Source organism: Sebastes fasciatus, chromosome 5 (assembly GCF_043250625.1).
Source record: "Sebastes fasciatus isolate fSebFas1 chromosome 5, fSebFas1.pri, whole genome shotgun sequence".
NCBI lineage: Eukaryota > Metazoa > Chordata > Actinopteri > Perciformes > Sebastidae > Sebastes > Sebastes fasciatus.
The window spans coordinates 3,122,458-3,138,737 of record NC_133799.1 but is presented as its reverse complement, the minus strand read 5'-3'; the positions used below and the strand labels follow the sequence as shown (position 1 = coordinate 3,138,737).

Here is a 16,280-nt window from a genome sequence, read left to right as displayed (position 1 = left end):
AGTACATTGTCTCAGGGTGTGTTTGAATGTATATGTTCTTTCTGGAACGTCATCCGAGGTTGGCAAGACAAAAAGGTAACACAATCCCACAGAAGTGGAAAGACATTTCGGGGAAACGCTTCATGACAATGGAGAATTATCTTTGGAATGTAAACACAGATGCCGTTCACATGTGTGCGTGGTTGCAGGGCAGGGCTGAGTCATGAACCTTTCGGACACTGGCAACACATGGAAGGAGTGACTCACAAACCTGCAAGTGTGTGTGTGTGTGTGTGTGTGTATTCCCGAAAATGTGTTTTGAGTGTGTTTTGCATGTTCCTGCACACCTGTTGACAGCCCAAAAGAGCCTTTTTAAAGAACCCCCCTGTGCTGATCAATGCTGTAGATAGAGAGGCCACCTTGGGAGTTTTAATAAAACTGTGTTACAACTCAGAGAGAAGTGGAGCGGATGAACAAGAGAGGAGGCGGAGGGGGAGACGGGGAGCTGACGGAGGAGAAACAGATGAGGGAGCTGGCGAAGAGAAAGAGCGCCACTGTCTCCCCTCCTCTCTGCTCTGTTGATCCCTGTCATCCTTTTTGATGGCATTAGATTCATTAACAATTAAAAGAGGAATGGAGAGAGAAAGGAAGAAGAAAAGAGAAAAAGGCATGGAGGGGGAGTTAATAACAGTGATACAGAGGCTCCATTGAGTGGTGTAGATGGAGTGATTTTTAATAAGGCCTGTGCTTCGGAGCCCCAAGGCCTCGGGCCGTCGTTAACACCAGACTCTGGCTTCTCTTAATGGAGTATTGTTAGTCGTCCTTCTCTAAAGTTGGCTTTAAAAGGGTGCTGGCCACATGTGTGCCACAAGCAGAAAATCCCAGCAGGGAAGCTGGGTAATATTGTCGTTTAGCCTAAATTCAAGGTCAGTGGTTGGGACTGTCAATGTTTTTCCAAAGGGTTAGACTATTCTGCATTGTCAAGAAGTTTCTGCGACTCAACAGTCGAAAAATAAACACAGATATGACTCAGGACACTGGAGCAAGAAGCCGAACATCACCAAACCTCAGCTGCTCATTCCACTTTCCGCCTACAATGCGATAAGTACACACACAACCAAACGGACTTTCATCCCAGACAGTGTTAGCTAACCTCCAGCCACCCTTCACCGCCGACCAGGACGGCGGCATCATCTCTCACTCCTCCCTTGTTAGGTTCGTCGGCAGGAGGCCACCTCTCCGCTGGCCCGTTTAAAATCTCGTTAGTGGCTAATTAAAAGGCGCTGCCGCTCTCTTTTTTTTGCATCGCCCTAATCGAGCTAATTAACCGCAAGCTTAATCTTCTAAGAACGTCACTCCGGTGGCCAACCGAGACCCTGGCTTCCCCCATGAGCCCGAACCAGGATTGTCTGCGGCCCTCCCTCAGGACAGAAAGACCCTGATGCGGGGACAGATAGGTAGGTCACCCCCCCCTCCCTATCACACCAACTCCGCCACCTTCTCATCCTCCAAATTCTTTCCAAGAAACAGGTTGCGGAGGAAGGTGGTGCAGCTAAATGTAGATGTGACATCATTGATTGAGCTCCCAGTTGGCGGAGGAGTCGCTTTAAGGGCCGTATTGAGCTGATGGTAATTTAGATTTTTGCATAATGGCCCGGGCTGCATTTGTGAGAACTAAAGAGTTGTATGGGAAGAAATCTGCACTTTATAGGAGTTAAGATATTGTTACAGCTGAGTCACAGTTACTCACGTACACTGTATCAACTTGGATAAGGAATATTTGCATAGTGGAAATCATTATCGCGGTTGCTATAGCTCAGGTAGAAATGAAATGGCTCAGCCAGTACTCTCACGGCTAGTGACTTCATTCAATAATCTAATGACCTATTACTGTAATCTATCACAAGAGTCCAGCAGATCTCCTCAACATATGACCTCAGAAAACCATAGAAGATTTTTAGAAAGCAATCAGCACTAGTATCATTATGCAATGACCATAATGTGACATTATTGCCCTTTATGAAGATCCCTAATCCACTTAATAAAAACTCCAAAGAGAAACAGCATCACAGTTAAAGTCGATTTCTATTATCACCAGCTCCGCCGAGCATACACAAGATGCTGAACTTAATGTGACCGATGTGCTTTTTATATCAGAATATTACAACTCACCCAGAGGACTGTGCGCTGTTGGTGACCACCTTGAGACTGGCGGCGTTGCGGATAAGCTTATCTAGCGTGGCCACAATCTGGGTGAATTTGGGTCGCAGGTTCCTCTCTTTCACCCAGCAGTCCAACATGAGCTGGTGCAGCGCTGTGGGGCAGTCCATGGGTGGGGGCAGTCGATAGTCCTGCTCCACGGCATTTATCACCTGAGGAAAGGATGACAGAGAAATCACAATCACTTCTAATCACCGAGTGCGGTTGTGGAGGGAGGACGGGAACACAAGGAGAGAGATGGGTCGATGGAAACAGCAAGTGAGGGAGGACAGAAGAGGATGAATGAGGGAAATGATGGGAGAGTCGGAGATAAACAGGAAAAATGCTTTAAGGGATGAATAGAAATAAGGGCCAGAGGAAGATCAGCTTTGAGTGGTAGTGGTGGGTGGGTATGCAGAGAGAGAACGGCGTTTGGACAGTCATGGCAGAAGTGGTTTAAATATCTACATTTCTATATTCTAATGCAAAATGCTATTTTAATGTTGAATATTTAAACACAATGCCTTTTCTTACAAATTATTAATATATGGTATATGTCACATTCATTTTGGATACATTACATTATGGGGAAAAAAAATCCTCATATCAGCTTACATCTTGATTGCTCATGTCCCAGTACGGCCGCTCGCCGTACGACATCACTTCCCACATGACGATGCCGTAGCTCCACACATCGCTGGCCGAGGTGAACTTCCTGTAGGCAATCGCCTCGGGAGCCGTCCAGCGAATGGGGATCTTGCCCCCCTGTGGATATGCGAATGAGTAGGTGAGCATGAAATACTGGAGGGATGGATCACAAACACAGATCACACACATACAAGAGGGAGAGAGAGGGTGAGAAAAACACAGTCTAAGGGAAATGTCGATGCACAACACATGGGTGCATGCTGCAGAATCCCCAAACGCCACGTACATACGAGGTTAGTAACACGGTTACAGAAAATGATACGCACAAAGACGTGAAGCTAGAAGAATATTTAATGTGCTACAAACTGTATTTTTTAACATCAATGCATCACCATCACAGAGAGAATCCTTTCATATAACTACCAGACAAACTGAACTGTTGCTGAGGTTAGAGCACTGTCTCTCAAAGTCTCTCAAAGTCAAGAACGCACGTCCCAATTAACACCATTGCTTCCTGTCACCATGACATTGTAACATATTGAGAAGGCTTTAGCTGAGTTGCACTGGAAGAAGAGAGCCCCTTAGAAGCACACAAACTAAACTTCTGTCCGCCAAAGGAGGTTGCCTATCTTTACACCAGAGCTCAGGCTTATCTATGACAATTATACTCAATCTCAAAGGACCCTATCCTATGTGCCTTAACCTGCTTTGACAATTTTACATGTTGTGTCATGCGAGAATAGGCAGCCTGTTTTCATTCCCAGGGTGTCAAATACTGACGCTTTGTCACGGCCGTCGGCGTGTGTACCACCGCGCAAGGGACCCTTTAGTGCATGGTTAAAGCTTTACTATGTAGTTCTTTCCTAAACCTAACTCAATGGTTTCGTTGCCTAAACCTAAAGTGACGATAAGGATCTTGCAAAATGTCAGCTTCAGTGGAAACATGTAGTAGCATGTCCAGGCAAAACAACTATATAGCCATCAAAGTATCCATCATTCTGCCCTTTGGAGGTAGGCCTACTTTTGTGACTCCAAAATCTCACAAATTCAGCGATAAACATTCATTCAGCCGCATTACTTTTTTTTTTTAAATCCATTGTTTCAATATTCTTATTTTTCCCATCTTCCCCTGCCCTCCACAGTGAAAACAAACCTACTGTCTTTCTACCCATAATGGTCGTGTCATGTAGGAACAGACTTGACGCAGATGCATTTTTCAATATACTTGGCAATGCTGTTGATTCATTTGTAAAAAATGGCTAAAATTAACACAATTGGTGATGTATCGATGTTAAAACGTTACATGTAGCACCTTTAAACATTGATTCCAAACATGAATACACAAACACATACACACACTAATACACTGTGACTCACCAGGGAGCTGGTGTAGGTGGGGTCCGTAGGGTCGTCCTCGAGGAAACGAGATAGACCGAAGTCAGACACCTTACACACCAGATTACTGTTGACCAGGATGTTACGGGCGGCCAGGTCCCTGTGCACGTAGTTCATGTCTGACAGGTACTTCATGCCTGCTGCGATACCACGCAGCATGCCAACCAGCTGGATCACTGTGAACTGCCCGTCATTGAGCTGGCATGGGAAGAGAGAGAATGGCAATGATAGATTGGATTGTAGATCAAGGTTGCATGTTCAAAGGAATATATGCTAGACTCCCTTTTACCTTTATTTGCCCTCCCGGTCTTTCTTTTTTTCAATGTCTCTTACAGTACTTTCATTGCATATGTCCTCGTACCTGCATCTTTCATCTCCTATCACTTCACACTGTAACGTCTTTCTCTTTTCTATCCATCCCCCCCTTCCCCATTTCTCTGCCAGACAATGTATGATGTGACTTTGAGGCAGTGATTCATTGGAGACTGAGCTCTTTGTAAATGTCACCTATCGCCTGAATGCGGCATTTGTCAGATAACCATTGTGGGCTCTGCGGCAGAGCTTAAGAAGACCTTTTATGGCTCCGAAGAAAGTGAATAATTAAAAGCGAGATCAAGCAGATTTGGACGGGCTTATTTGCTGGATAGTGTTGCATTATTGATAAAATCACAGATTCATGTTTTATAGGGAGTCACTATTATTAGAGCTGCGTAATGTGTTTGTGGTGCCGGTTGTGTTTTCTCACCCTTAAGAATGAGTCCAGCGCTCCGTTCTCCATGAACTCGGTCACGATCATCACCGGCCGACTCTTGGTGACCACACCTTCCAGTCGGATAATGTTGGGGTGGTCGAACTGGCCCATGATGGAAGCCTCAGACAGGAAGTCTCGCCTCTGGCGGTCAGTGTAGCCCACCTTGAGAGTCTTGATGGCTACGATGATCTCCCGGCGCCCAGGCAGCTTGAGGCGACCGCGGCACACCTCGCCAAACTCTCCTGCAAGAGCCCACGTGAGCCAGTCGGAAAAATCGGCAAAAGAGGAGTAGAAGGAGAGAGAGAGAGAGAGAGAAAGAGGGAGGGGAGAGAGGCATGACGGAAGAGTGGAGGAGAGTGGGGGAAAAGAGGGGAGAGGGGACAGTTAACTGGTTAGAACCAAGGAGCCAGGGAAGGGTAGCAGGAGGGGTGGGACAGGGGGAACTGCAAGAGAAGCCAGGACTCTAGGCCAGTGTCAGGGGATGGTGGCGATGGGGGAGCATACAATGACTTTGTGCTGTTAAACTACGGATTAAAAGAAACGGCATGGTGAGTGTGAGGCATGATGACAAAATGTGAGATGATATAGAGTTGAAAGAAACGCACGTTCAAACGTAAAAGAAAGGGTAAAGCAGGGTTGTGAGGAGCTGAGGGGGGGCGGAGAAAGAAGGAGAGGTGGGGTAAGGATCAGGGTGGAGGAGGGGGGGGTGCTATGCTTCAGAGTTGCTGGCGAAGCGGGCACAGGAAGAAGACATAGGTGGAGATAGAAGCTTGGGGGTTCTCGGGGTCGCGGACGCTTTACGTTTAGAGTCTACACCAAGCGTGTGCAAGGGTGCAAGAGGAATTAGGCGATGAGAGCGATGTGGGGGGAAGTCAGGGGAGAGAGGGATGATGGGATGGATTGATTGAGGAAGGGGGGAGAGGAGAGGAGGGGGGACAGGGAAGACAGGGGTTGAGGGTTCGTCACTTTAAAAGGCGAATGCTGGGAAGCGACGGGTTTCAAGTAGTAGCCTCAGAAGTAGAAGAGCTGTCGTAGTAGTAGCAGCAGCAGTAGTAATGGTAGTAGCAGAAGCAGTAGTAGGGGACTCCCATCACTGCCATCACAACGTCCTCCATTTTGGCTCAGATACAATGCTAAGAAAACTCAATTGGCACAGCCCTGCAGCTTTTGAGCAGATATATTACTATCCAATTATATCAAATACATCATATATTTTACTATCTACAACATCATCACGTTGGAGGAGGGGGTTTTCTAAAGGAGGGGACACAACCACATAATACCAGGAACAGGGGTTAAACATAGTGATCCAGCAGAAGCACTCTTTATTGAAGAGGTTCTCAAGACACTAACAAGTGGGCAGGGTCAGAGACGGCCAATCCTGGACAAGAAACATTTTAATATCTTACAACCCCATCCATAGGGGATCAATATTTCAGTGGGATGCAGGAGATAAATATTAGCCATGCTCCTTGGTAACAGGAATTGCTTTGTACAACCCAACACATCCCAAGGCTACTACACATAAAACTATTTAATGTAACCCATTTGATAAGCCTGTAGGGTCAGATCCTCCACATGGGCTTTCAGTAACAACCGTACAGTAATGGGTTTGTGTAAAATTCTTTCATTACACCTCACAGAACTCAAATGTGGGTGAAATTTAAAAAAAGGGAATTTCATGTGCAAATATTCAAAGTTCTATCTTAACACAAAGTGTCTCTCTGTATAGAAAGTTACAAAAGAGGGCTGTAATTAACTCTCTCAATCCAGGATTGGGCTCCGTTTTAAGGACACTGGTGAAATGATAATCCATCATACAATAGGTAATACAGCTGCTCTAAATGGCATGGTGAACAACGTAAGGGTGCTAGGACTGTGAGTGACGCTAACTTAAAGCTAGTAATGCTTTAAACACAGAGTGCTGGAGACATCTATAAGACTGAAAAGGGGTTCCTAACAGATGGCGAGTGTGGGAGGGGAGGGAGCAAGGAGGAGGGCTAGCGATGAATTGAGTGAAAGTACCGCTTGGTGTGAAGTCCTCTAACGGTATGGCCTGGAGGTGACTAGCAGTCTTCCCCCTGTAGCTCAGGAGCTTTGGTGGGTTACCTGCGCCGATGACCTCCTCGATCTTCACGCAGGAGACGTCGATCTCCTTGGCGAACTCGCGCACGGCCTCGTTGGGGTCCTCGTAGGTGAAGGGGTCGATGTAGACTTTCATTCCCGGCGTTACTATAGGGGATTCAGTGGCAAGAACAGGAAAGTGAATCTATGACGTCAAACTAAATTTGAACACCATGAAGTTCTGAAAACATATCCTTTATCCACCAAGTATAGATCCTTTATAATACTTTATTAATGCACTAGATGATCAAACCAATTCATGTTGCATGAGCCATTCTTTAGTGGGATGCTGAGTCATTAATGACTGAGCAGAAGTATAGGAATAATGCAGAGAGGAGGGGGCATCTCAGCAAAGAGACTTACTGTACTGCTGCAGTTTCTCTGTGTACTCCGACTCTGAACCGTTTCTCTGCTTTCTGTGGAGAGAGATGAAAACACAAACTGAGTCACGTGGTGCTCCACACAGCAGGGTGCAAACGCCGGAAAGGAACAAAGGCGGGAGGAGAAAACAGATCCCTAATAATGTCTGCAGAGATGTAGCCACGCTACGATGTTACATTGGGAAGCGAGGGATGCGCTGTAGATAAAGATTGGATCAATGCCTGGTGGTAAAATGATTCATACTTGGGGACTGCAGCACGGGCCTAAACAAAAAGATATCACAACATTGTGTGAAGCAGCAAGTGAAAGCCATTCACTGTCGGTACACGCACGAAATGAGCAGGCGAGACAAAAGCAGACTCAAACAGCAAGCTCAGCTGTCTCGCCTCTCTCGCCCTACAGACATCACACTGCTCGTTTCTGCCTCTTGTTTTCTCCTCGTGGACTCTCTCTCTCTCTCTCTCTCTCTCTTGCTGTCATTCTCTCCTTCCTTTTTCACCATTTCCCTTCTGTCTTTTTTTCGTATCAGTTTCTGTATCCTCATCTTCCTACACGGAGGTGGGGGGGGCAAAGATGATGACAGAGCGTGGGGGCTGGGTTGTTGAAATTACATGTTAATGTGCTTCCTTTGTTGTCTAACCAGTAACCAGAGCAATAATACCCGATGGTGATTTGCATCTCATTTCAAATTCTAATTCGGATCCGGAATATGCCGAAGCTCTGTGTTTTGTTTTATTACTATTTTCTCCTTCTTTTTCTTCTGTGGCAGTCGGAGCAGCGGCTAAGCCGAGACCCTGAGAGAGACACAATGTAGCGGTGTGAAAATAGAAGAGAGCGAAGAAGCGAGAGGGAGAGGTGGGGGAGCAAGGGAGATTATTATTCAGTCTAGCGTGACCGATGCCCACGCTTGTCAGCCGCTGCCTGAACTGGCTTGTGGAGGGAACCCAGTGGGCGCTAGTCGGCGGTCGGTGCCAGCCTTTCACAAGTACATACACACATGCACTGCATTTGCTGCTTGACAAATGAGTGGTAGAAGGATAAACGAGTGCGGTTAGACCCAGCTGATGCAGCGTCAGGCTTTTTGAAAGGTGCAACCAGCCGCTCTCGTCTTCCCAGTCGATTGGGCCCAGCAGACAGGGCCGCATCTGGGTTCTTTGTGGTCGGGCAAGCGCACAGTTGATTCTGAGTGCCGGGCCACGAGGACAGGCCTATCAGGCCCAACAGCTGCTCCGCCATGCTGTGTCCAGTGAGCAAAGTAGCATTTTGGCCAAAGCTGTTTACTATTCACAGATTCAGAAGGCTAATCTGGCATTCAGTGGCCTCACAGGTGGCGCAGCAATCCGCTGAGACTGTTCCGGGGTGGTTTGGAGGACATGCAAACAAAGTTGACATTTGAAGCTATCTCTTTTTTTTTTCAACTTCGAAGGAAAAAAAAAATGTCACAAATGTTTCTGTAAGTCCTCGCTGTTTGAACATACTCTGTCGTAAATGAGTCAGTGCACACATGCTCATCTTTCACGTGTTCAGACTTTTTGAGAGGCTAAAAGAGAATTTATATTCTGACCTGAGGCAGACGATAGCGATGACCACAACTGCAATGATGAAGACCAAGGTGGCGGTGGCTGATCCCACGATGAGTGGCAGCTGCTCCTGCCATGACTTTGGAGGGTCGGCTTTAGGGGTCAAAGAGAAAAAAAGTAGTTACTTGGAGAACTTGTCACAAACATACGCCCACACTAGCCGCAATCCATTTGTATAGCTGAAGACTGTGACACTGTGTGCTCTGCCACAAGTCTTGCTGTAGGCTTATATGCCTCTCACGCCCACTTCAGAATCTTAATCTTACATAGTTAACCATACCCTCATGATCCCGAGACTAATACATGCATTTATGAAGACTGCAAGATAGACTATTCAGCAAGAGGGTCGCAGGTTCTGTGTGGAGTTTACATGTTCTCTCCGGGTTCTCCGGCTTCCTCCCACAGTCCAAAGACATGTAGGTTTGGTTAATGTTGACTCCTAATTTGCACGTAGGTGTGAATGTGAGTGTGAATGGTTGTCTGTCTCTATGTGTCAGCCCTTTGATAGTCTGGCGACCTGTCCAGGGTGTACCCCGCCTTCGCCCAATGTCAGCTGGGATCGGGCTCCATCCCCCCCGCCCCCGCGACCCCGAATGGGATAAGCGGTTACAGATAGTGGATGGATGGATGTTTAATAATGGGTACAAGTAAGAGTGAAGCCTCGTTTATACTCTCAAATGGACGCGTAGTAGTTCTGTTTATACTGCCCGCTTGGCGCAGTAGTGCGTAGTGGCTGTGTGGTCTCAACAAATTGGCGTTACACGGACGTCCGCACAGAGAACCCTCGCATACTCGTATAACTTCGGCTTGATGCTGATACCCTGACTGATTGCAAGGAAATGGTAGATTTTCACCAAATCAGAAGTCAATGTCTCTGCAAGGATTTCAGTCTTCTTGCATGATTAGGCACAGTAGCTTCTAGCTCTATAAGCTTTTGAGCCTCCATTATGTTCATAAACCTAAGCACAGCACTATTCTAGAGGTATTGCTGCTAAGCCACAAATATCCCAATATATCCCTGGGTAATGAAGTAGGGAGGAACATACATTGCAGGTTGGTGCTGAAGTCGGCTGGGCTGCTGTAACGGCCGTAACCGGCCACTGTTCTGGCGCGGACCTGCACCACGTAAGGCGTACCAGGCTTGAGACCTTCAATGCGGGCGTTGCTTCGTTGGGCGGTCATGGTATGGGCGATGGCCTCACCCTGATCCTGCAGAGACAAAGACAGTCAACGATGAAAACAATACTAAATAGCCCCCTGTGTTGTGTCATTCATCAACATCCCCTCTCTGGTTTTCTACCCTCGCTTACACACCAATCTAATCATGCAGGCCTGTGAAAAAAATATGGAGACAAGTGCGAGAGAGACAGATTGTAGCCGGTGTGTTAATTCAATGGGAGGAGGACATGACAACAAGCAGAGCTGATATACACTGAGAGCCTTTGTTCTCTCCCCGAGGCAGATCCAGTCACAACTCTCTGGGCCCCGGGAAAATACAGAAACTTTCTAATGCATGGATTGAGAGAGGACGGAGGATAAGAGGGAGGGCAAGAGGGAGAGATGGAATTAGGGGTACAGAAAAGGGCAGAGCATAATAGAAATATGGGAAAGGATTGGGAGGAGAGAAAGAGAGAAAAAAGAAGGAGGGATAGAGGGACGGGAAGAGGGGAATAAGTACGGGAGGATGATCACACAAGCTAAGATTGGAACTGGTGACTTGCCTCACTGCAACCATGTGTTTATCAGCAGAGGCATTGTTTTCCACATTTACAGAAACACAGATGAAACATGGACCATGCAAGTCAATGAAATTGGATTGAATTAGAGGCGTTGACTTACATTGCCGCTTACCTTCTCATGGTACTTAATCTCATAATCCAGAATGATTCCGTTGGGTTTCTCTGGAGGCAGCCAGGACAGGCTCATGGTGCTCGCTGTGGCCGCCATCAGGTGAACTGTGGGCACTGCAGACGGAGCTACACAGGGCAAAACAAAACAAAGCAAAATCCGCTTAATTTATCGTTTTCTATGTTATGTCTTTTCAAGTTCTGTGCCCTTTGTATGTCCACAGAAGCCCACATACAAAGTCTTAGGCTGTGGGCTTTGTGAAAAGCTTTGGCCAATAGTTAGTATGCAGAACCATTCCTCACTACCGCTCAAATTCTCCCTCCCGGAGTCTGCGGGGAGGGAGAGGGGATGTCTAATTCTCCTGTGACAAGAGAATCAAACTGCAAAACTGATGGATAAGTCTCTGGTACATGCAGTTCCCTCTGCCATACACACACTGCAGGCAAGCTTAGGGGCAAGCACCCACATACAGATGTAGACTTTTCACTTGTCATTTAACTGCATTCATGCTGAACTACTGCTGCACTTTGGCTCCAGACTCTTGAAGAAGTTTTTGGGAATAGTTTTCCTCAGTTTTCCAAATCCTATGCATTATGTACTGTGCATACACACACTCACAATGTAGACATAATTTATATAATGTGCACACAAATAGACAGGTATGCATTGGTCCATGGACACAGAGGAGCAAACAACACACTGGCCCTCCACCCACCTGAGCTTTTAGTGCTTTGTTCACATGTGCCTATTAATGGCCAAGTTCTGTCTGCCTCCCTGTCTCTCTTTCCTCTTTTCTAAGTTCAGGCTTGTTCTGTACCTCTGACTCACTCACTCCCTCCTCTCAGTCTACGGTCTACTCAGCTTTTGTTTCATAACTGTCAATCTCCACTTGTACCTTCTCTTCAAAAAATAAAGTTCCTCACTTTTTCGTACACTCACACAATCACCTTTTTAATTTCCCCTGTCCTCTTCAAGCTCTTCACTTTTCATCTTCCTTTTCACCACCGCAGACCTCCATCTCCGCTCTCTCAGTCTCTCTCCCTTCCTTCAAGCTTTTTAATCCCCAGTTTTTAGTTTCTTTCATCCTCCCCCTTGCATTTCCTTTCTCCCTCTGCTGCCTGCATTTGCGGCCAGACATCCTTCTGTTTCTCTCTCTCTTTGCTCCCCCCCCCCATGCCATCCACCCAGGCCCACCACGTCTCTCTTTCTCCCCCAGAAGACAATGCTTCCTAGGCAGATCCCCTGGTTACTCCAGCCAGGGGATTAGGGGCCCTCCTCCGGGAGAAGACGTTAAAGTAACCATGGAGGTGGCCCCTGGGGCTTATCACCGCCCTAGTATTTATTTTGGTTCTTAAAAGGTGAATGCACATGCAGGGATGGTCTTGGGCACTACACCAGGGGATAATCTGATCACTCTCTTGCCCCCCCTCCTTTCTCTTCAACTCTTTTTTTTTTTTTGCACCCAACTGACCCCAAGCACCCAAGGATGGACAGTGGTCCCTGTCAGCCCAGTTCCGTACCCCTTGTAAAACAATGAGTCCCTCACGTGGGGCCCTGTAGGGCCTTTGGGTCCTAGACCCACAAACTGAAGGCATTCCTAAAGCATCTTTTAGGAGCAGGAACACAAGGTTAGAGGTGAGGAGGACAAGGCCACGGAGAGAGGACAGAGATGATGGGGGAAGGAGCAAGGGATAATCCTTGGTGTTGTTTAAGCCTGCAGAAATAGTCAATTTAACATAGCGACTAAACACACCCAAGGCACAACTTAAGAGCCCTGGGAGAATCTCAATAAAGAGACCAACCCACAAGAACTAAAGTGTTGGGTAAGCTCAACAGTACTGAGGCCATTTAAGGTCAACTGAACCGACTGAAATTGCCAGATTTCAGTAAATAATTGCAAAACTGATCAATCTACCTACCTACCCTCTCACCAACCTACATACCTATTTAATCCCAAATCATTAACCCTGACATTGTACATCTCTGTGTTATGAATAAGACATCCAATAGCTCATCAATAATGTATTGTATGTATATGTATAGTATGTATATATAATGTGTATATATCAGCTGGGTTTCAATCTTCTGATCTAAGCACTGATTGCTACATTGGCCTAGTTTCTGTTGTTGCTGTGGGCTGGAGGAGTGGTGGGTTGGAAGCAGTGGGCAGCTCGAATACTGAGGGTTCAACACTTTGAATGCACACTGCCTCGCTATTGCTATTTGCAGCGGTGTTAGTACAGAGCATGCTGTGGGCGTGTGAAAAAGGTCCCTTTTCTAAGCTCATTCAGAAGAATGTCTTCCTTCTCAATCCCTGTTCAAAGGGAAAACATGTAACACACTCCTACATGCACACAAGAAATTGATCTCTACTTCTTAAGCACAGAACATATTCTCTGGCATCCTTTTGTGTCTTTTTTCAGCCTTTGAAAAGTCAGCAGTGCCTACAAGTTGAATATTGATCTTTGACAGGTAAGGCTGCAGCTGAACCTACCGGCCTGATTTGTGGTGATATTCACTGAAGAGAACTGAGGCGTGTAGGGGCTCTTGTTAGAAACGCCGTTGACTGCCTGGATCTCGAAGCTGTACTGCGTGTGGGCTTGTAGGTTACGGACGGCAACGCGGCGCTGGGTCAGGCCCAGGTGGCGCGGCGAGATGTCGACGTTGTCGTCACACCGCGAGCACATTCCCCGCTCGGGTAGGCACTTCTTACAGATGACGTTGTAGAAGATGTCTTCACGGCCGCCCAAGTCACGCGGGTCGCTCCACTCCAGCACCAGCGAGGTTTCGTTCACACTGGAGATGACACTGCGCGGTGAAGAAGGGACAGCTGCAAAATGGAAAGTAAAGCGTGGATGAGATGAGGAAAATAGGTTTGGAACGAGGGTGAATTTAATCTCCATGCACAATAGGTGTTAAGAAATTTGTCTTGGTGACAGCGCAGAGACATACTGACAATAGACAGATTGCAAAACACACTTTACATATCATTATACACACATACAGTACATTCATTATTCCATAGCTGCTATCAACACAATTCACGACCCAAGAATTTGCCTTGTGCTGTGGTATTAGGACATTTTTCATGCATTAACTAGAACATTTTTTTTCCTTCCACATAACAAGAGTCTGTTCCAGCAGTTCTTCAAAGAGGACAGGAGTTCAAATTTGAATTGCATGCTCATTTCCACTGTGTGTCTGTGTGTGTGTGAAGTGCTGGGGGGGACGAGCGAGACAAACTATTGGCAGAGCCTTGGCAATTCTTATCCAATTACCGGAGCCTTATCTTTCACTGCACTGTGGGAGAATCAGCCCCCCACCCCAGCAACAGAAAAAAAGGATCTTCTTCTCTCTACACCAGCGAATGAATTAGCTCCTACGTGTGAGCGTTTGCTCTTAACGAAGGCACTGCTGCTAGTAAAATTCCTTCACTGTCTGTCTGTCTGCAAAAGGGTGGCAGCATCGAGAACAGATAGACTTCAGAGAAGCGGGCGGTGGAGGGGGTGGATGATAGCATTTCGGATAACGTTGGGAAAGCAAGCAGGCTTGTTTGCCATCCGTGTGGCGTGGTGGGAACATACTCGTGAGGGCTTTTATCAGCCATCGAGGGCACAATTCAAAGGGGGAAGTTCGGGAGAACATTTACCACACAGTCAATAAACAATACATTTGAATAAGGTCTGAATATGAGGTATAAATCTATTTTTGTCTGGTTTTAAAAACAACATTTCACATGATCAGTATGACTTTAAAACATGCTGATGCTATCCAGTCGATTGAAAGCAGTCTTTACTTACTGGTACAGGGGGCATCGGGAGAATCGGTGTCTGAGCGGTAGTAACCGTTTCGACAGGCACAAACGCTGGCTGCTCCTGAGGTGGCACGGCTGTTGGCTGGACAGGGCAAGCAGAAGTCGTCTCCCTGTTTGGACTTGAAGGTGCCAGGGCTGCAAGCTGATGGCAAAAGAGAGAAAAATGGAGAAAGGAAAGTGTGAATGAGTAATAGTGACGATTGCATATAACAATTTGAGGTAAAACTACTTTTGCTCCACTTATATTACATTTGTGTTGGTCACATTTTCTAAATGGGCAGTAGGCCACTAAAAATAAAAATGCTACATTTTGCTTTCACTAATCCTTATCTTTAGTATGCAAGCATTTACTACAACATGTAACGTCTTAACTATAGTGGAACATTTGTATAGTAACAGCTCACTGGCAAAAATGACTAAAAAAGTGTATTTGATGTGTTTAGCGTGTGTTTGTTTATGTCCATGTGTGCACATGGACATGATTTGTTTTCGTCCCCTCAAGCCCACATGTTCCCTTTTTCCCCTTATGGAGGGTTCATCTCTGGCAAACTGTAGTGGGAAAAGGGGCTTTTTGAGCAGCATGTAGCTGTTTGCATAAACCCATGCTCACACGATGAGACTGTCAACCCAAATTACATACACGACCCTCAGAGCCAAAACGCCGGCATGGTGCTTTCATCTGAATTCAGGCTTTTATGAAATGCATATGAACAACAAGCACACAGAGAATCAGAGAGGCACACATAACACATACTGAGGTGTATACACAAACATGAGTCTGGGCACGACTGTGCAAAGATACATGTCTACACACACACACAGTCATGTTTCTATCACTTTAGAGGACATTACATTGACCTGGAGACTTAACCAAACCATAACCACTACTTGCCTAACCCTAACCGTAACCTAAACTTAACCTTACACCAAGTCTTCATCCTAAAATGTAATGATTTACATTATGGGGACTTGCATTTTTTCCCCAAAAGAAAGGAGAGTCTCCACAATGTGGCTGTGTGAACAGATGTATGTCCCCACAACATCAGTAATACATGCACACACACACACACACACACTGTCCTGGCTGCAAGTCACTTCCATATATTTAGTGTTATGAGACTTTTGTCTGCATCCTTCTGTCTTTGAGATCACTCCCTTTTACAAACCTACAAAAAACTCCCTTCAGCACTGGTGTCGATTGGTGAAGACCTAGTTAATCAGATGAAAACACTGCTGCCCTTTGTGAATGCCCTATCTCCATTTATAGCCGCTGTTTGGAAGTTTACAACTCAGGTGATAAGTTGCAGACGTGCAGGGGAAACACTGACGGCGGCGCTGTGATCCAGAAGACTTTGGAAGGCTCCATATCTTTGATAAACTGTCTCGTTAAAAGATGAATGAGTTTGCCGCAGTGCTTAATAAAAACAAGACGAGAGCAGGTGAGACAGGAGAAGTTTACAGGGGCCAGTTGATTAGCTGACCCAGTAGTGCGTTAGCTCGTCAACGTCAAGGACACACCGCTATGTTTGTCCCTCTGAATGATAATCATCGCCATAGCTCC

General features: G+C 46.3%; 1 protein-coding gene across 12 annotated transcripts in view; it reads right to left on the bottom strand.

The window, feature by feature from the left end:
* ephb3b (eph receptor B3b) overlaps positions 1-16,280 on the bottom strand; it is a 61,872-nt gene that overhangs the window by 5,383 nt on the left and 40,209 nt on the right. For 2 of the 12 annotated variants that reach the window (XM_074634546.1, XM_074634557.1), the window contains exons 4-14: positions 14,706-14,861; positions 13,400-13,735; positions 10,897-11,033; positions 10,104-10,266; positions 9,042-9,150; positions 7,460-7,512; positions 6,998-7,216; positions 4,967-5,214; positions 4,204-4,419; positions 2,794-2,979; positions 2,152-2,351 (exon numbers count right to left, since the gene is read on the bottom strand). In XM_074634546.1, the coding sequence (XP_074490647.1) occupies positions 2,152-2,351; positions 2,794-2,979; positions 4,204-4,419; positions 4,967-5,214; positions 6,998-7,216; positions 7,460-7,512; positions 9,042-9,150; positions 10,104-10,266; positions 10,897-11,033; positions 13,400-13,735; positions 14,706-14,861 (2,023 nt within the window). The remainder of the gene's footprint in view (positions 1-2,151; positions 2,352-2,793; positions 2,980-4,203; positions 4,420-4,966; positions 5,215-6,997; positions 7,217-7,459; positions 7,513-9,041; positions 9,151-10,103; positions 10,267-10,896; positions 11,034-13,399; positions 13,736-14,705; positions 14,862-16,280) is intronic. The other 10 variants (XM_074634555.1, XM_074634558.1, XM_074634549.1 and 7 more) reach the window with 9 other exon arrangements.